This window comes from Phalacrocorax carbo, chromosome 1 (genome assembly GCF_963921805.1).
Source record: "Phalacrocorax carbo chromosome 1, bPhaCar2.1, whole genome shotgun sequence".
In the NCBI taxonomy this organism is placed as follows: domain Eukaryota; kingdom Metazoa; phylum Chordata; class Aves; order Suliformes; family Phalacrocoracidae; genus Phalacrocorax; species Phalacrocorax carbo.
In genome coordinates this window covers 76,786,759-76,807,376 of record NC_087513.1, presented here as the reverse complement: position 1 = coordinate 76,807,376, position 20,618 = coordinate 76,786,759, and the positions used below count along the sequence as shown (strand labels likewise).

At 42.2% G+C, this 20,618-nt stretch overlaps 1 protein-coding gene across 1 annotated transcript in view; it reads left to right on the top strand.

Moving 5' to 3' along the window:
• The window catches only part of EFCAB6 (EF-hand calcium binding domain 6), a 109,609-nt gene extending 101,598 nt beyond the window's left edge, over positions 1 to 8,011 (top strand). The window contains 4 exon segments of the mRNA XM_064473730.1: positions 978 to 1,155; positions 2,598 to 2,782; positions 5,296 to 5,445; positions 7,889 to 8,011. Of these exon segments, the coding sequence (XP_064329800.1) occupies positions 978 to 1,155; positions 2,598 to 2,782; positions 5,296 to 5,445; positions 7,889 to 8,011 (636 nt within the window).
• Positions 8,012 to 20,618: the final 12,607 nt, after the last annotated feature.

The following is a 20,618-nucleotide window of genomic DNA, read 5'->3' as shown; positions in this document are numbered from 1 at the left end:
TAACAGATTGAGCAAATTAAAGATGCAAACAACTTGTCAGGGCTGGGAAATCTAAACATTGGCCCATTGCTAGCTCAATTATTGCATTAACTATAGGTTCTTTCTTGAAAAGCCCAGACAATTAGCGACACGCATCCTTCATGCTTTGATCCAGTTCCCAGAGAAAGCAGTGGAAAATTCCTCATTACTCTCTGTGAATGCTAGATTGGGCAGTATAAGACCATAGGAAAGGAACTTAAGCCTCCCCAAACTTATGGGTGTTGGAAAGACCCCAGCCAGCCTGAACACTGATCAGGATGAATGTTCCTGCAGCGTTCATTGCATGCAAAGGAGTATGAGGCCTCAGCAAGTCTGCACCAGTGAGACCCTCAAGTGAGCGCTGGGAAGTCTCACTAAATAGGAGATTACAAATTGGATCTAGAAGCATAAATACCGCTTGTGGACATATTGTACACAGCCATGTAGGTTGAGGCTTTGCTTCCAGCTCACCCACAGTACTGCTGAGGCAGCAATCAAAATGCACTGAGCGCTGGGATCCTCTCATTCCTTCTGTGGCTCTGCATAGGACCAGGAGTTCTCCTAGTAACAAATCAAAGCAATGTTATTTCATAATTCAGTGACTTTGCACTGGTTTATTTGTTTGTTCTAAGATGGCACTACATAGCTTTTTTTGAACACCGTATCTGTTGTTTAATAAGATACAGTTTGGAGAAACTATAAATGATTTACAAATTAAGCCAAATAAAGAAAAAGTGGTCAAGGCCCATTAAATAAATAACATAATTTTGACACTAAGGGTGTCCTCACATTTTAACCTACAGTTTTGCAGACACAATTCAAATCAGACTTAGAAGTGGCTCAAATGGTACATTAACCTCCAGTCTGGAAGACCAGAAACTGGATTTGTCATCTAGTGGTTTGGCTACACAACCAGTAAAACTCAACAGAAAAAAATTACCATTATGTCTTGCTTTTAGATACCAGCATCCGGTCATCCTCAGACAGCAACAACTTGCTCTGCACCTATCCTTAACTGTGAAACAATAGAAAATAAGATAAGAAAGAACACCCAGCATTCCTGGAGAGGCATACTGAAAGCATGCCAAGAGAAGGATGTGAGCAAGCTAGGAGAAATCCCAGTGTCGGCCTTCCTAGGTCTGTTACCATCTGAAAAGTGCTTTATTCATTCTAAGACACGTTCTGTTTTTTTTTCTGGTGTCCCAGCCGTAGGAACATCTGGTCTCTACTAAGTGGCATCCACTGCATGATTGTGGCAGGTACCATCCTGCTACTGTAGAGCAGAATAACTTACAGTAGCCTTGGGTTCAATGCATCTATGTCCCTATTCAGAATTAGCTGCTCCATGGAAAAGGAGTGTGTGGCTTTGCTTGTGGGTACTTACGGTATGTACACAAGTTTCTCACCACCTTCCCAATACACTACCCTTTCTGTGCCTGGGGATATTTGAATCCATTGATTCACCAGTCTTTTCCATGTGTGTGCTTCTGCATGCACTGGTCTTGATGGCTGAATGCCTGCTGATTTGAAAGGATGCTGGATCTTACTCTTAGAAGAGCTGGGCTATGCTGCTTTTCTGCTGTGTTCTCTTCTAGAGAGAGGATTTTCTATGCTTTTGTTAGGACATTTGCATGTGCAATAAGACAGTGTGTGCCTGTATAATCAAATTAAAGTCCTGGCTATAAGAACTTCTTAGTTTATCAGATCTTTTATCTCAGTTAATAAGAAGGCCAGCAGCATCCTGGCTTGTACCACCAATAGTGTGGCCAGCAGGAGCAGGGAGGTGATGGTGCCCCTGTACTCGGCACTGGTGAGGCCACATCTCGAATACTGTGTTCAGTTTTGGGCCCCTCACTGCAAGAGGGACATTGAGTTGCTGGAGCGTGTCCAGAGAAGGGCAACGAAGCTGGGGAAGGGTCTGGAGAACAAGTCTTATGAGGAGAGGTTGAGGGAACTGGGGTTGTTTAGCCTGGAGAAGAGGAGGCTGAGGGGAGACCTTATTGCTCTTTACAACTGCCTGAAAGGAGGTTGCAGCGAGGTGGATGTTGGTCTCTTCTCCCAAGTTACTAGCTGTAGAACGAGAGGAAACAGGCTCAAGCCACATCAGGGGAGGTTTAGATTGCATATTAGGAAAAAATTCTTCACTGAAAGAGTGGTGAGGCATTGGAAGAGGCTGCCTAGAGAGGTGGTGTAGTCACCATCTCTGGAGGTGTTCAGAAAATGTGTAGATGTGGTAATTAAGGGTATGGTTTAGGAGACATGGTGGTGTTGGGCTGATGATTGGACCTGATGATCCTGGAGGTCTTTTCCAACCTTAATGATTTTATGTTTTTAACGTCAAGAAGTACTTCTTGTGCATTTAAAATCAAAATGACATGAAACCCTGTGGAATGTGAACTGCCACCCTGTAAATATAGACATATGCATGCACCTGCATATAGCAAGAACTGCATAACACACTTATGCAGCAGTCACTGCAACTGATGACCTGTCAACATATCTCTACTAAAACCTGTTAACACAGGACAACGACTGGCTATTTTTAAGAATGACAAAAATAATATTTATTTGCATTTCAGATATAGCAGAGAAGTTTAATCTGGATTTAAGTGAAGGGGAAATTAACCAAATAACAACAAAATATGATTTAAAGAAAAATGGAAAATTTGCATACTATGACTTCTTTCAGAGTTCTGTCTTGCTGTTAAAACCACAGGAAAGCTCACTGCTACAGAGGGTAATTATACAGAAGCCACAAAAGCCGGTAGGTAGAAAACCTATAAAAATCAAAATGACTAATTTTTTTTAGGTTTCTGCTGTACTGACAGGATATTTCCTGGCCTGTTTCTATAGTCACTTTATGCAGAGACTTTCCAGCATTCTCTTATTTAATACTGTGATATTAATTGCCTAGTATTCATTTGGTGTCTCCTTCAGTTGGAGGATTTAACTCCTTGGGATCATGCTCTAGGTATCCAGGTTATATGGTAAATTGGCTAAATTTGCTAAAATTTGGATAACAATTCCAAATAGAAAACATGGGAGCTGATGGTTTAAGAGCTTTTGTTGAACTAAATAAAAATCAAGTTAGAAATAAAAAGTGCATGGAATGTGTTTTAGGATGGCCCCAACTAGAGATCTTGTTAGCAAGCTGTGCCTTTGTTCCACACCTGGCTCTGCGAGAAAAGCCCAGAAGCAGCTCTTACTTACACTGTTATTAATGGTCACTAAAAACACCTAGTAGCCAGGACTGGTCAGCACACATTGCGGCCTTGCAGCTCTCCCTGCCACACATACCTGCTTCTCAAGCTGTGATGAGGAGAGTAAAGAGTCCCAGCAAGGCAGCTACACACACAGGCTCTTCACCTCTGCACACAGTACTGCTCTAGGGCAGAAAAGATCAGAAGAGTCACAGAAATCTGGCTTTCGTAGCCCAGAAAGGAAGGCATTAGTAATAGCATCCCAATCAAGTTATGAAGTAGGAACAGTGCCAAATTCCAAATCTGCTCATTCAGCGAGCCTGCTACATTTTTAGGCTGTTTCTGACTGTGCCTAATTAGTTTAGATATGGTTAGTAGCGGCACTTTATAGAGAAATTACATTACCAAACTGTTTTCAGATGTGGAACGAACAGATTGCTACCAAGGTATGAAGAGAGCATCATTAGGAATTATCAAGTATTCACAACCAGTAGGGAGAGTGAGGTAAAACTATTAAGTTTTGCATCAAAGGACTTCATTATCTTACATAAGGTTCCCTTTATACACAAATTTGATGCTGTAAAATTCCATCCAGGTATTCTGGAGTGGATAAAGCAGTAATTTTTAAGTGCCTATGTAGTAGTCTCAAATTTTTATTCTATTTATTCTATTCAGAGAAAATAATGAAGGTCTCGGTCCATATTCTGAGCACCTTTACATAGTAATATTCAACATGAAATTTCTTCATAGATTGCTCAGCCCATTCCACTTAGTAAGTGTACAGACACAAAACAAAAGGAATAATAAAAAAAAAACCCCACAACTTTTTCTTTTGGTGTTAGGCACAGTTCCTTCTCTTTCTCAAAAGCCTGAGAGAATCAACGGCCTAGGGCTTCATGGAAGCATCCAGGCTCGGAGCTATGAAAATAACAAATAACCCAAGTTGAAGTCATCGTAAAGTGCCTTTTCTGTCCCTTCAGCCCACAAGGATACTCAGTACTTTGGGTTGGAAACTGCATTATTCATGTACACATTCATTCCTCAGCTACATAGTCCGAGGGAAGAATACCCCAAGAGCACAGAAAGAAGGTGCAGCTGCTCCCCAGGCCTCTTACAACTCGTGTGGTGCAGTACGGCCTCTGTGTGTACGTAGGAGATGTATAAAGCCAACTGTGCATTTCCTTCACAAGGCGATGCTTGGAGACACTCCAGCGGCATGTGCAACTGGCACAAACAGGGCACTATCGACTTATCCAATTACAATAAAAAATATCAGTAGAGTGTAGGGGGAACCTGAGATGGGGCTGTATTTTAAGAAAATAGTAGAGCAGATCCAGACCCTGCAGGCGGCTTGGGGCTTGCTGATTTTTCCCAAAGTCCCTTACTCATCACTCCAGTATTAAAGCTTTGTACAAGTAGAATTAATTTTGCCTTAATGAACAGTACTGCAGTTCACATGTGTTCAGGGTACACTAATGTAAGAAGTTTAGCCAAGCTAAACAACAGGCCACAACACGGCCTGAGGAAAATTAACGCTACGGTCCAGCTGTGGAACTGCAGAAAGGTTCAAAAGTGGTTACAAGGTATTTTATGCACTGGGAAAAGTGTACAGTAGGGTTTTGTTTTTTCTTAAATACTGTACTGCTCCCACAGTTGGCTTATGCACTCAGTTAGTTTTAAGCAAAAATTTCACTCTGAAATTTGACCACTGTGGAGAATTAAAAATTACTGAAAGAGGGAGTTGAAACAAGGACAAGCATAATACATGTGAAAACTGAGATATGAGCAGAAGTAACACTGACTTCAGAATCAGTTTCAAATAATAAAAAGTTAGGGCTTTGACAGTGATTAAGTAAATACACCATCTGCACTTCCCAAGAATATCAAAATGTTATAGGTTAAAATAATCTTGTGTAAACAGTATCTTGCGATAATTTGTAAACAAGTATTCAGCAACCAGTCGCAGATTAAGGCAGCATCGCAGTCCAACACCTTTTTCATTCTGCAATATAGCTGTGCCCAGTTGTGCTCATTATGATGTTAGTAAATGCAAGTCTCTCTCATCCCACTTTGTTAGATGAGTCCTGGACCACAAACCACATCATTCTTCAGCGCAATGCTGAGAATTCAGCCCCAGATCTTGCACTGTTGGAGACCAATGAAGCGAACTTTTAAATCCTATGATGAAAGTCACACTGGACTGCTACATGTTGCTGATTTCAGACAAGTAAGTTGCATTTAGCAATTAGTCAGAAAATTACAGTAGGCTAATCTGAGCTCCCTGACTGAAAATTCTCTGAAAAATTGTACTGAACCAGAACGAATAAACTCATCCTGGCCCCTCTTTATGACTTCAGCTCTGACCATTACTCACTGTAATCTTTCTTCATGTGTAATTACGCTTCCTTGAGGTTGGAGGTCTTAGTGAGGTCCTGAATAGATGAAACAGAAAAACCCCTTAGTCCCTATACAAAGTTTAAATGCATATCTTTCACAAACCTGTGGGAAGGAAATAGAAGCATACATTTTGGTAGGTCTCCCTTCAGGCACTGCTACGGCTGCAGGATCCTGTGACCCTCTAACCGATATTGCTCCCTCCTAAAGGTGGAACAGGCTCAAGCAGTTGCTACTTGAGAGCCTCTGTTTCTGGTTTCTCTCTCTGCTCTTCTGTGTGCAGCATAGTTTTGTGCTAGGCGAGGGATCCGTACCCTCTGCAAATATTTTAGTACCTTGTATCTCCTCAAATACACACCTGTGTATTCTGGATATCGGTGATTCTTCATCTAGACCTGTGGGGAGTTTGATTTTTGCTTAGTGGTACTGGTTTCAGCATCTTTGCTATTGTTTTAACTAGGAATAATAATCACTATCTGTTCTGGAGTAATTCTGAATGTTTGCTATTCAAATGCAAGAAAAAAAAAGGGGCTTTGGGCCTTAAACCTATTTAATACTGTGTGTCTTAGGACACCCCTTGGTATCACTACTGCTTCAAAGAACTGATCAACTAGTGGATGGGATGCTCAATCACAGTAAGCAAATGCTTGGTGGCAACAAGTCACTATAAGGTGCGCTTCTGATGCTCCCCTTCCCCTGGAGCTGCAGGAAGCCAGCTTGTTGCCTGGTAGAGTACAAACCTAGTAGATTATACCTGTCACAGAAGTGCTCTTTTAAATCTTTACTTATTTAGGACTGATGGCGATGTGATATGTTCTGGCACTGCCACATAGCTGAAACCTAAGTCCCTGCCTGCTCGTCTGTGAAGGCTGAGGAGCAAGACGTATCAACGTGGCTATATCAGCTTCCTGCCTGAGGCTCCCTGTCTATCACTGCAGCTTTCTGACTGCTTGGGCACTGCCTCAGCAGACCAGGCTCAGGGGACGAGGAGTGAAGATCAGGCTCCTTTGCATTTGATTTTAATTTGTCATGTTGCTCTAGGACATATGATGATTACCATTTATAGTTAAAGCAACGTCAAGAACTTTCAAATCAAGCTTTCTAAAATGATATAAGCTAAGGAAAAAAAACCACAAACAAACAAACAAAAAACCCAAAACACCAAACCCACAACCAAAAGACTAACTCCTCTTGGATCTAGATCAAGAAGCAATCTCCGATTCCAAAATCCTACTACAAAGGTGTTAATCTGCTGTTTGACAAGATATCAAGTGATTTGTGGAGGTACGGATCCCTTTATCTCCTAGGTAACTTAATTTACTGAAACAGGGAAATTAGCTCTCTACTAACTTCAGTAACACTGCTATTTATGGCTGCACTATCTGCAAGGGGTCATTAGTGATTTCTGATGCTGAGCTGTTAAGAGGGAAAGGGACAGACTAATCTGAGTTTGCCAGAAAACTAATGACAACTGGCATAGCACACAAGGACACACTGTGTTGCTGGTCTCTTTCAGGGTTTGAATTCCCAAGTGCATCTAAAACTAGAAGTAATCCTCAGAAATTAAGGCATTATTTTCTTTCTTGTTAGGGCACTGAGAGCATTTAAACTGTTGAAGTGCTGAAAAAATGCCCCGGGTGAAAGATTTGAAAGATGCAGGTATCTAACCTGGCTTTTAGAATCAGGTGAACCAGATGCGTCCTGTTCAAGTTGGGTTCTCACTGAAGTGTTAGGAAGGTATGCTTACAGGCTGAGCATTTGTCCCATGGAAATTAAAAGCACTGAGTGCATCATGGGCATTATTATATAGGTAGGGGCTTGCACAGTTTGAGTGACTGGATTATTTCTTCTGTTTCTCTGGATGCAAAGGCTGCAGATAATCCAAGGAGGATAGAAAGGAAGGTATTTCACCTCTTCATCTCATCTCCAGATAGTAGTGAAAGCCCTTCAAACGTATTTTTGGTAAATTAGCTTCTATGCATGTGAGTGCTACCCATTTCCCAATGCTCCCTCAGGCAAGTGCTAGTGGGGCCAGTGGACAAAACCCCTGCGTATGCGGGTTTTGCGATATACATCCCAGGGAGCCGGTACTGGCATGGGAAGAGTAAAGACATAATACAGGAAGGTTTGATTTTCTGATATTCTGAGAAACCTAAAACACAGTGGAGCTGAATCAAGTTATTTTGTAAAGAAATTTTAGCAAGATAAACTAATGGTTTACTTCTTGCTCACCAAAGCACTGGAATAAATTTTAAAGTTGTCTCTGTCTTTTCTAGGTTCTTCATGAGTACCGCATCGACCTAACTGAAGAGGAGTTATTCAACATTTTGGAATATTATGATAAAGCTTTGTCTGCAAAAATATCCTACAATGATTTTCTCCGGGCATTCATACAGTAGGATTTGGTCAAATGCAGGAAACTGTAGATAAAGACAGTGACTGATTTATAATTTCAAATTTCAAACTAATAAATTAATTGAGTATGGCTTTTTTGTATCTATTCATTAGAAAACTCAAAATACTTTAAAATACTGAAAGTGGTCCTGTATTGTGGATTAAATCTACACAGTGAGGGAATTAATTTTGCATAATCCATTTATCAAAAAAGAAAAAGACAACAATTAACATTGTCAAAATAATGCTTCCTAAGACGTCTCCCAAAGCAATTCATTTAAGGAAATTCTTTAATTTTACGCATTCACAAGACATACTATTGAATTTCCTCAATTGCCATTTTCCAAATGTGTTAATTTTAATATGTTACTTTAATTGCGTTACTTTTAATATGTTACTTTTAAAACGCCTTCATTAGTCAAAAAAATCATCCCATTTCTCAGGGCATCTTTTTCCTCTACTTGCAGTGCCATATGTGTATTGACAAAGACAGGTTAATATAGACCGGCCATGGAAATCTGAGCAGATGCCAATTATGTGTGGACACCACACCTCTCTGTTAAAACTGCTCTTCTACATCGTTCAGCACAGTTTAGAAAAGAAGCTAATTTATCGATAAACATTGGCTTCTTAACTGCAATGAAATATTCCCAGTGTTAGCGTGAGGTTTATTTTTTAAGGATACTATGTGTGTATATATATATTTATACAATAAACAGTAAATTGGAAGTAAAACCTCTGGTTAGATTTCCCGGTTCTAGAAAAATTCGGTTTTAACATCTTGTTAGGTACTTAGATCCTGGTGAGGAAATTCAAAGATAATTGTTTGACTGTTGAACTCCTGTGATAATTAAAGGATAATATAATCATCAGAGCCTGCTTTTTGGGATTATATCAACGACTAAACACTTATCTGCTCTGAAGAGTTGTTAGATAAATACTTCACTGTCTCATTCCTGGATTAGTTTTCATTGGTACATCGAAGAGCCCTGTCCTCATCACCTGAACTGATTCCTCCCCAGTAACATATAAAGATAAGTTAATAAAAATTAATAAAACAAGAAAAGAGAGCAAGTTATGCGTGTGTACACACACACATATATTATAAAGGGAAGTCTTTGTATGGGAAAGGGTAGAGGAATTGGTTTTCCTATTATTTCTAGTGAATGCATGAACCATTGAGATGAATCTGAAATATTCCCAGTGCAGAACACTTTAATGCATTTTTTTTAATCTGAGAAAATGTTTCTGTGCATTTGGAGCTTTTCAGGAGATATTTTGAAGATTGTGAGAAAAAAAAAAAGCATTGGGGAGGTTTTAGGTTGGATGTTCTGTATTGTTTCTCTTTTAGTTTCTGAGATTTGTGTAATTTGTAGTCCACTATAAAATAAATACATCTGGAAGTGGATATATTTGAAATAGTAACTTTAAAAAAATGCTTGCTAGACCTTTTTTCCAAAACTGACTGCTATCTGTAAGTCCCTGAAATTGCTGCTTAGATATTTAACAGAGGAGACAAACTACTGTTATTTAAGGATGATCTCCCATACTAAATCAGTGCAGAAATTCCTAGTTCCATTAATAGAAAACACTGGGGCTTAAGAACATTTATACATATGTCAGCAAGTGACTAAAAAGGGCTGGTCCTGGTTCAGTTGCCAGAACACAGGCGTGAGTTATCTGTTCCTACTGGGCCTCCCCACTAGGTCCAGTGTTAACACCATCCAGCCCTGCAGGGATGTCTCCAGCATCAGAGGGCATCTCAAAGTTCAGTAGGTAACTGTGCTTCAGCAACTGAGCTGAGCCCAAGAGGCGCTCAGTTTAGCCCCTCTTAAGATCCAGTTAGCTTATTTTTGTTTAATTTTATCTTTGTAACTGGTGTGAAGCCTCAACCTGCTCTCTTCCTTCATGGCAACTTCTTTCCTCTTCCCCAGCCAGATACAACATGCATGATTTAATTTCTATTATTATTTCATACAGTTTATGTATTGAATTAATCATTCATATTCATTAAAAAATTAATTGCTGTTTGGAATACCTAAGATTGTAACAGAAATATTACATTAATTATTTTTTAAATCATGGATTTCACTGCACTGATCTAACCAAGGAGAAAAAAAATTAACTACTTAAGTGATTATTGCATAGTATTGGTTGGGGGGGTTGGGGGTTTTTAATTTGTTTTCTTTTTCTTCAAAATCTCCTATACCTCCTGTTTGATAATTGGGTCCAATTTTATATCAAATACAATAAGACTTCCATCCCCACACTGCTTCCTGGCATGGAGTGTAGCTACTGTGTTTCACAAAGGGATGCAGGCGTCGTGTCCCTTGCTCCGCCATTTTCAGGATACCCACTGTCTTCAGGAGAGGCGAGGGGGCATCTCCAGGTTTCCTGACACAGCCTGCCAGAGGATTTTTCATTAGTTTGACTGGCAGGAGTATCAAATCCAACAACTCCAAAGGGATTAAAGAACAATCTTTTTGCTGTACAAACAAATCAAGTCATGCTGGCTTTTTTAGTGAGTTCTTAAAGGCGGGGATGGCACTTACCAACTGTTTATCCAACCTAAAAAAAAAAAACAAACAACAAACTGAATTTCAACTGCCAGCATTTTGAAATAACTGAGGTAAGTTTTCATATTAAAAAAAAAAAAAAAATAAATCACAAACTGCTGGATGGATAAACTTTTTAATAGAAGAGGGTTTTATTTTTTTGCAGCCATTCCCTCTAACCCCCAGCCAGTAGGGTTTGGCAGAGATCCCCACTCTTTCCACTGCGAGGCAGGTAATGTCAGTGGGATTGGGCATTATCCCAGGGTAATAGTCTCCTGCTGCTGCATGTAAACACTGCGGCAAAGCTGAGGTGGTTATGAAAATAATAATTAAAAAAAAACCATCAGTGCAAAGCTAAGAAGTTTCATTTCCAAGCACAGGACATTGATCCCGTGCCTGCTTAGGATCCCATTTTCTCTGTCATCCCTGGAGCAGCATCATGGGCACACGGACGCCGGCCCAGCTGCCACTGAGCTGCTGCTTTGGGCAGGAGGGGAGGAGGGCAACGCCTCGGAGGGATTTCGGCAGCACAGGTCCCTGCCAGCACTCCCTGTGAGGCAGCATCTGCTGCCACCAAAACACCAAAACCCCTCCCTGCCCCTCACCGGCCATCAAGCTGCAGGGAGCCATCGCTGGCTGTTCCCTCCAGATGTACCTCTTCTGGGCTCAGTAGAGAAAAGCCTTTAAGCAAGGTCTCTCACCTCCCTCCCTGAGGGTCCTACAGAGGGCATTGGGAAGGGAGGCATTGGCCCGCACGCACAGGAGCTAGGGCATGGCCTCCCAGCTGCAGCCCAGCCCTTGCACTGGGCTTTGTGGTGGGCTGCTGTCAAGCACCTGACTGGGCTAATCAAGCTTAACAGTGTCAGGCTTCCCACGGGGCACAAAGGGAGAACAAGCACACCTCTAATCAGGGGAGACACGTGCCTTCAGCAGCCTGGAGAACAGCAGACAAGGATCCCCAGGGGTTAACTCAGCTGTGGACAACAGCCTGCTCCCTTCAGAGCAATGCCAGGCCCCTCCACCCACCCTCAGCATTTCCCTGCTGCTTTGTCCCCAAAAAGAGCAATCCCTGTGACTGCTTATGTGCCTCTTCTGAGCTGGTGACAAAGGGTTTGCTAAGGCTAAAGGAAAATGGGTCCTTCAGCAGTGTTTTAACATCATTATAAGTTTCATTTCCTTTTACTCCAGAGGAGAATAAGTTAATTGAAGGAAACTGAAGTCACTAACAAGTCTGCTGCTGCACAGGAGCCTTACATCACTGCCACATCACCCACCCACCAGACCCTTCTTGTTTCCCCACCTGCAGATCCAAGTTTCACTCACTGCTGCATCGCTCAGTAAAGTTCACACATGGCACCTCTAACAAGGGTCTGGTGAGTAGGTGTCTCCAGCTCACCACTGCCAAGGTATATACCCTGACTGTTCAGAAAGCCATTTACAGGAGGAAACCACCACAAAGAAATACTAGTCACCAGCATGGGGAGAAGCCCCCAGGGCAACAGCATGCCCAGAAGGACAAGGTCACCACCAGCACAAGCCTGCACAGCAAGAAACCTCACACCAGCCAAGCACTATAGGACTTCCAGGCAATTAAAATACAACAAAAATACCCCTCACCACACAGAAAGTGAATTTCATGCATAAACCAAATATAGAAAATAAGATAATACCTCACAGTAAATTTTCCTCCTTCCCCCACCTTTTTCACTTCAAAGCCCCTGTAAATATGGATGCTCACCAGTAACATGTGCTACTCATTAGCACATCCTCAAGCCCACCTGAGCTACTTGGCCATTCCAAATCCCCTGCCCTGAGGCCAGTTTGCTGCTATTGCCAAGAAGTAAGGGCTGCTTTGGGGGAGGGAACAGCACCAGGAGAGCCCTTTTGGAGCAGGGTGGAAAGGCTGAGGCACAAAAGCTGTTTGCTAGGAGCATGAGGAAGCAGGACAAGGGAAATGAAAGATGGGAATCAGTTAAAGGAGGGAAGAAAGAAGAGGTTTGTAGACTCTGTACCAGGTATTTCTATCCTAGGGCTTGGCATGGAGCCTGCAAGAGCAGAAATAGAGTCTTTCTGTGCTCAAAGGATGAAGAAGTAGGGAAGGGCAGAGGGAGGGCTGAGGCTAGGCAAAGGGACAGAAGAGAAAGGAAGGGATTCATATGTGCCATCTTCTACATTATCAATGGGCATAAAGCCTGCAAGGCTAGACATACACTGCTCTTGAGAATGAAAAATAAATCAAACTTCTTCAGAATGCAGTCATTTCATTTGTTTCATTAAGACATTACTGTGTGAAGTGCCTATATCTCTGTACAATTACTGTTTTTATCTGGATGATATGCAGCAGGTCATGAGCAGTAAGGAATGCTCCAAACATGGGAAAATGAAAATCAGGGTAAAAAAGAATCCATTTTCTATAAAATAATTTTCTTCTGTTTTTGAATTTTTCCATGCTAAAGGCTGTCATGCAATGGGAAGAGCATTATTATGCTGTGAAAAGAGTCATAAAAGGAATTTTGTATTATATCAATACTTAAAATATGCAAATATGATAGCTTCACAAAGCCCCAAAATTATGCTTGGCATGAATTCTTAGCAACAATACAAATATCATCATCTTCAAATAAGCAGGTATAACATGCTGCTCAAATAGCTGTAAAAACAACCTCATCACAGCTCTGGGAGCATCCAGATTTCATCTTTGATGTAGGTAGATTTTAAATAGGAAAGGGGAGAAAGTTGTCTTAAACATCAGGGTGTATTGGGATAAGCCTTAGTGGAGCAACTGCATATTTAACGTGGAAAGGAGCCCTGCCAGCATGCATTTACAGAGCTGCTGTTATTATAAAAACTCAGTTCAGGTACTGTGTGGGCAGAGCTACAGGGGCTGAGCACCGTGGTACAGCCTCCTTCTCTCCCAAACCCCTACTGAAACAAAGTTATCCCCCAGGCTGCTGTCCATTACATCTGAGCCTTATGTTAGCTAGTGTCTGTCTGTCTTTACCGCTGCACATAAATTGGCTGTGATTTAAAAAAAAGGGGGGGGGGGGGGGGGGAGGGGGGCAATAGTAAAACTAGTGTAACGCAGATGCTTCCTTGTGGGGTGGATACCCTTTTGCACCATCTTTCAGTGCAAGTATTTTTACAGGGCTTGAGTCTGATCTTGTTAAATCAACAACGTACCGTGGCTGCACTGGCTTCAGTGGATTTATCCCAGCATTTAAGATCAGGATCAGACCTCGTTACTTTCTTCTTTTTATTTTCTTTTTTTTTTTTTTCTTTTTTTTTAATACAATCAGTTTTTCAAAAAAGTAGCTGCCATTTCTGCTCACTCCAGAGCAGGAGTGGCGGAAGGGTTTTGCCGGAGGAACAATGCATCCTTCTCCACACACTGTACAGAATTCCCATCTTGTGCATTAGAATAGATGTTGAAACAGTTCTAATTAACATTTTTAATTTGCATTTTAATTGCCTGCCAGGGTGTGAAATGACATGTCTGGGTAAAGGAGTGTTTTTCTTAGTTCCAGTGGTTTGCACAGCCCCAGCGAGGCAGTGGGGGCAGAAGCACCCTGGCCACTGGTCATTTTGCAGCATTCCCCATAATGAAGGCAGGACCTGATCCAAAGCCCAGTAAGTTAAGCTGAAAGAGTTCACGTGGGTATTTTCTTGTTTGTTTATTTTTAATGAATGGGACTCCCATAATTAATTTTCATCTGAAAATACGCATCAGATCTTGATTTTAAAATTGCCAGTTGCAAAGAATCAGTGCAATCATTTGAAGGTTGTTTCAGTGGCTAATTGCTCTCTTTTTAAAGAGAACGCCATATACACACGTATCAATACATATATATGTATTTTTAAGATGAAGTTATTTCAGATATGAATTTGCCTCTGTGCAGCTTCCAGATTGTGCACCCTGCAGTTACATAAAGGTCATGGTGAAATCAATCTGAACCTCTTCTTTTTTAAGCAAGACAGAGGTCCCCAGATTTTCACCTCTTAAGGCAAACCTTCCAGTCCTTTTTCCATTTCCATGGGCCCTCCTGGTGTTTATTCCAACTTCTCGAAATCATGCTAGAGTCAGGGATGTCCAAACTGGGGTGTTTTCAAATCTCAGCCACAGGGATACCAAATGCAGAAGACATGTAACCTCCTTCTGCAACTCAACTGCTGCATTTGCTCTTCTGGCCGTGGCATCGACTGGGCACACCAGGCACTTTCTACCAGCCAGACCCACATCCAAGCTTTTTTTTTTAGAGCTCTTCTCCCTGAGGCAAAGTCACTCTGGCCCATGTCCTTAAGTTTAGGGATATGATTTCATACATGGCTATACTGAAATGTCTACCAATTTGCTGTACCTCATTTTCTAAAAAAAACCTAGATCACAGCATACCTGTGAGCTGGTCTGTTCAGTATTTCCTGCAGTCCAACAGTTGGTTCATCTATAGAAGTTTCAGTAAAACCATTTTTTGAAGGGGAAGCAGGATTCCTGGTCAAGATCTAACAGTTAAATCATGTCGGGACAGAAACCACTACCTGGAGGACCCTGCAAAACATATAGCCTCTTAAGGATGATTCCTCATTTAATTACATCGGTTAGGTGGTTTTTAATTCATTTAACGTGTGCCATGTCAAAATTATATCATTCCCGTTTCCTCCTCAAAATACTAGGCAATGGTGCCAAGTCATGTGCCTTACAGAAGTCTATTACCTTAACACTATTTCATTTGTCATCCAAACTTGTAATTTCATAAAAAGATATCAAATTAGTTTGAGAAGACCCATTTTACTTAAACCCACCTTGATTAGCATTTAATTTTATTAGCCCCTTCTAATTCTTTATTACCTAAGCCTTGCACAATCAATCCCATCACTGCTTTTTTTCCAGGGATCAAAGTCAGGCTAACGCTCTCTCACTTTGGCCATCCTCTTTCCCTTTTAAAAATATTGGCACAATTTCAGCTTTCTTTGGACTGCTGAGACTTCTCTCATGCGCTAACGTCTCTGAAAATTCATAATTAGCGGTTTAAAAAGCTCCTCAGCCAACTCCTCAGATACAAAGTTCCTGATGCAAAAAATACCGTAATAGCTGTTTAACATGCTGTTTAAGGACTGCTGGGCTGAAAAGTACTTGGTCACCAGCACTGCGTGATGTCCCACTACCAGCTCACCTTTTTGTCTGCACACAGCCAAGATACTTATTTTTAAATTCCACGTTTTTAATATCACTGTTGATGAATCTCCCATTCCCAGTTGCTTTTGTATTCTTTTCATTATTGTTTCAAGCCACTGATACTCCCTGTGCACTTTAGCTTTCCTCATAATTTTTTAACACAGGTTTCTTCCTTCATCAGTTTGGTATAAAATTTTATATTTGTTCAGTCTACTTTTATTTACCCTGAAAAACAGGGTGGTAGGTTGTTGGGTTTTTCTGGGACTGTTCTTTGGCAAACTTTCTTAAAGTGTTTGCAAATACCATCTATGTTTTCCTGTTTAAATGGGTTTTTCTCCTAACTCATTTTTGTTACTTTTTGGCTTTGTGAAAATCCCCTTTTTGAAAGGCAGTGAGTTTATCTGACTTGTTCTCTTTCCTTGTTTTACATTCACACAGTGGATGTGATCGCAGCCAAGGCTGCTGATACCTCAGGCTGCTTCAGCATCCTTGTTCAGCAAACCAGGTCTCCTCGTCCATCAAGACAAGATGTGATGTAGATGTTGCTCCTGCCGGAGGTAGCCTTTTTGTCAGAAAATTGTCATCCAGGGACTTTAGAAAATCTGGAAGACTGAAAGCATCAATTTATACCATTCAGAATGAACTGCCTCATGACAATGAGTGTGGGGTATGTTGCAAACATTATTGATATGTGTTTAAGTAGCAGTCATCCTCTGTGGGGATGACTCATAAAGCTCAATTGAATTTAATGGTGTCAAGCGATTATCACCTGGAGGGACACCACAAGCTTTACTTCTCAGGTTCAGTGGATGAATAAGTATTCCAGATGACTGACTTCATAGTTGCCAGCATCACCGTTTTATACTGCGAGCCAGTTTCACTTCCCTTTTTCAGAGTTGATCTTTTCTAAAGAGATTATAAACAACTTAATCAACATTCCTGTCATGTGTCATCCTATTAGGGTTCATTAATATCAGCTAGTTCAAATGCATGTTTCTAAACAAGCAATTTCTAGTCCTTGCATTTATTACCTGGGCTTCTAATCTTGATACATAATCAATTTATGAATTTCTGTACAGCATACTCTTTGTCTCTGTTATACATTGCCAACACAAAGATTTTGTACAGTCTGAGGGTTTAGTGGGCCCTTCTTTTCACACACTTCTGTTAATTGAAACCCCTCCTTGCAGCTCCAGCCAGCCTGGTCTTCTGCAGAACTGTGCAATTTTCTGGTGTCCTAAGAGCCCAGATTCTTTACCTTACACCTCTTAGCTAAGCAGCATTTTCACTGTGGGGTCCCTGCATCTTCTGATTTCCTTCATTTTCCTTCAAGAGGATACCTTGGACATCCCTTTCCCTCAGCTCCTTTTGGAGTATGATTTTTACTAAGATGGATCATGAATCAGTGCAGCGGTGTCTTCTGATTTCATGAAGTGTCGCCCTTTGAGCTCTGACACTTTGTGTCAGTTTATCACTCTGGTGCCAGCCTGTCCCTTGAAGAATGTTTCTTCCTCCTCCATGCAGCAGGACTTGATCTGCCTCCCTGATTTTGTCCTTTTCTGCTTCTTCCCAGTACCCAGTGTGGGGCTGCTCTCTGCATTTCACTGTCCCAGTATACAAATTTCTTAGACTTGTCTCATGGAAATAGTGAGGGCTGTGCATCATATTTACTCATCAAAGGCAATCATCAACTGAACAGCTTCTAAAGCAAAATCCTTCTCCATAGAATAAGCCTTTTGCTTGCTGTAGCTCAAGTTCCTGCATCTGAAGTCTTATATCCCAGCTAAACTGGAACCAAACCGTCATGGTTTGTAAATAACTACATAGCCCAGCACGCCGAGCATCTGACTCTTACAGGGATAAAAGAGCGGTGATGCAGGGGTGTGCATCTGTGCCCTGCTGATGAGTTGTTCTGCTTGGAAGATGTATTCCCTTGAAAAGCTGAAACATCCCTTGGAAAACAGTCACAACAACAGTGGGTTGTAAACTCAGGCATAATGAGCACAATCTTTCATTAAAACATGATCAGAGTGTTTCCCCTGTTTCCAGGAGGCTGCTTCCATACAGCCAGGTGAAGCAAAGGTCCAGCACAGAGGGTGTCTCTCTTGATGAGTCCAGCTCAGCTAGAAAGGGGCACAGTGCAGAGATAAACATGGCTACTCTTTAAAACATTGCAAAAACTTGCACAAGCCTTAGGGTGTGGTCATATTAGGGTGCTCTTGGCTCAAATTTATTTAGATGCTCATTTTCCTGCGGTCAGTACTCATACTTCTGCTGACTTCAGTAGGACCAAAACATTTTCCAGCACACGTTTCTTTAGGGTAGGTTTTTCTTTCTGCTCTCCCAAAACAACTGAAGCAAGATAAGTTGTTGAACTGGAGACCTCAGAGCAGAAGAAAGAAAATCAGCAGGCTCCAGGGTTTTGATGGGCTCCTCACGTACATTATGTTTTGGAGTGGCTGGGGCAGCCAGACGGACGTGCCGGCTGCCTGGAGGCCACGTGCCAGCCCTGAGCCAGCCACTGTGCAGGATGTCATTGTGTAGCCACGTGGGCTGGGGGTGACTGGGGATGGGGAGCAGTGCAGGTGGCTTCCCACGGGAATGCAGGACACGAGCTTTCCCTTCTGCAAGGAGGAACTTTTTTACACCATGAAGGTGGCCAAACACCAGAACAGATGCCAGAGGGTTGATAAGCTGTCCATCTTTGGAGATACTCAAAACTCAGCTGGAGGAGCCCTGAGCAGCTCGCCCAGCTGGATGGGCTTCAAGCGGGGAGTCGGGCTGGGTACTGCCAGAGTGCTCCAACCTGAGCGACTCAGAAACCAGACTTGGGTCATTTTGCTCCTTGCAGAGTATTGGTTTCCAGATTCAGTGGGCCTTGGGCTTCTAACAGAGTCTTGCATAGATTCAGCTCAGCTTTCCACTCCCTCTGGTATCAGCACTCTCTTTTTGTGGGAACAGCTTTGCAGTCCTCTGTAGCCACGTACGCAGCGAAGGAAAAGCTGCTGTGAAGCCACCAAGGAGTCAAGAGAAGAAGTAACTGCCTTTTATATCTATAAGGAACTTTTAAAGAATAAAACCAGTCTTCTTTTTTTCTTTATTTAAAAATAAAAAAAAAGAAACCAGCCACAATCTACCTTCCTATTTCAACTCTACATGTGGGCTGTGATTTCCTGATGATTTTTAGACCAATAGCACGATTTCCAAATACAACCACTGTTAATAACACCAGTGCAGAGACTACCTAGACAACACTGTTCTTAAAGGACACTCTCCTTTTTCGTTCCCAAACAGAAATGAAGCCAATAGGGAGCACGAAACGTCACCGTCACTTCTGAGAGCCCTGTTCATGTCATTTGCTTTCGTACGTTTTGTTGCTTTCCATCTCCTGGCTTTGAGTTCCTTTTGTTGTTTCTAATAGATAACACCAGCTTCAAAGTTTGGAGGAACCATTCCTCTTCTGCTGCTGTTGTCCTTTTTTCTTTTATTCCTTTAGCCAATGTTGATTTTTTTTGCAAGTTAAAAGGCGCTGCTTTAACAGAGCACACCCAGGATTCAGCACAGCCGGGTGTCTCACGCTGCAGTGCCCTGAGCTCGTGGAGGGGTGGAAGGACCCTTTCCTGACCAGCAGAGGCAGCTCCACCTTTGCATCTCTGGTCTACCCAACCTCAGGGGACTCAGCAGAGGAGGTCCTACACTTCAGATTAAAATCTGTGTACTAAAAGTTCATATAGCTTTATTTTATGGGATGGCACATGCTCAGTAGCAGGTGAATTAAAAAGCAAGTACAAAATCCTCTACTTTTAACTTAGAAGAGAGCATGGTATTCTCAAGTTTAGTGCCGTGTTAGTGAACACATACTGGTTACAGCTGTCATGCGGCCAGCTCAGCCAGTGCGGACTCTAGTGCAACACTCTGACATAGAGCTGAAGGCAGCTGATGAAGTGTCTTCATCATAGTTTGTTGAGTGCCTTGTCTATATTTTCATGATTTATTACTTCCCTGACTTTCTTAGGTGTTGGGAGGAACAATGAATCAATCCAAGCGTTTTCAGAGCAGGGACTGCTAATTGCGAGAGCTCTGTTTACCGCTTGAGAGCTCCAGTTTTGACAAGTCTCTTGACCGCATGTTAATATGTATGATTAATTATTGTTACGGGCATCCGCAGAAACAAACCTGATAGGTAACACTTCAGAGCTATTATTTCTTTCTGAACAAGCAATAAACATAATTATGTACACACTGTGTTACAAGCATAACAGGCGGGGAAAGAAGGTGCTTTTGCAGGTAAACCATCGCTTCCCAGCTTGCCCAGTTCAAAACCCAGAGGGCACCAGCTGAAATGATGGGGCAGCAGCTACTTCTCTTGACTCTTTGGTGGCTTCACAGCAGCTTTTCCTTTCCTGTGTATGTGGCTACAGAGGACTACAAATGAGGGCAGAGGTGCTGCATCACCTGGCATGTGAATGAGGGGTGGAAATCCTGGTTAGAGTGCTGCGGGCAGGCCACGAGAGTATCAAGGTGCCAAGCCTTTGCACTGTTTCACAAATGGATGGGACCCCAGTGCTGGGAAGGCTGGGGGACCCTGCTGGGCACATGTGTCTGGAGGTTTACCCTGCTCTGCCATGCTTCACCTTGGCCGCCCTGGTGTGGTGCTGCCTTTGCTCTGGCTGGCCGTGTCATTTATTCCCGATGGAGCAGGGCCTTTTCCTTCCCACGGAGCAAATCCACCCCATAGAGGGGTACCCACTCACATGGAGAGGCTCAGAGTGATGTTGGTAGATGACCCTAGGCTCACCCAAAGCGAAGGACCTGTCCTACAGTGCTCTCGGCTTGTTGCAGGTCCTTGGAGCTGGGGCTGACAGGGAAGCCAGTGGGGTTTGTCTG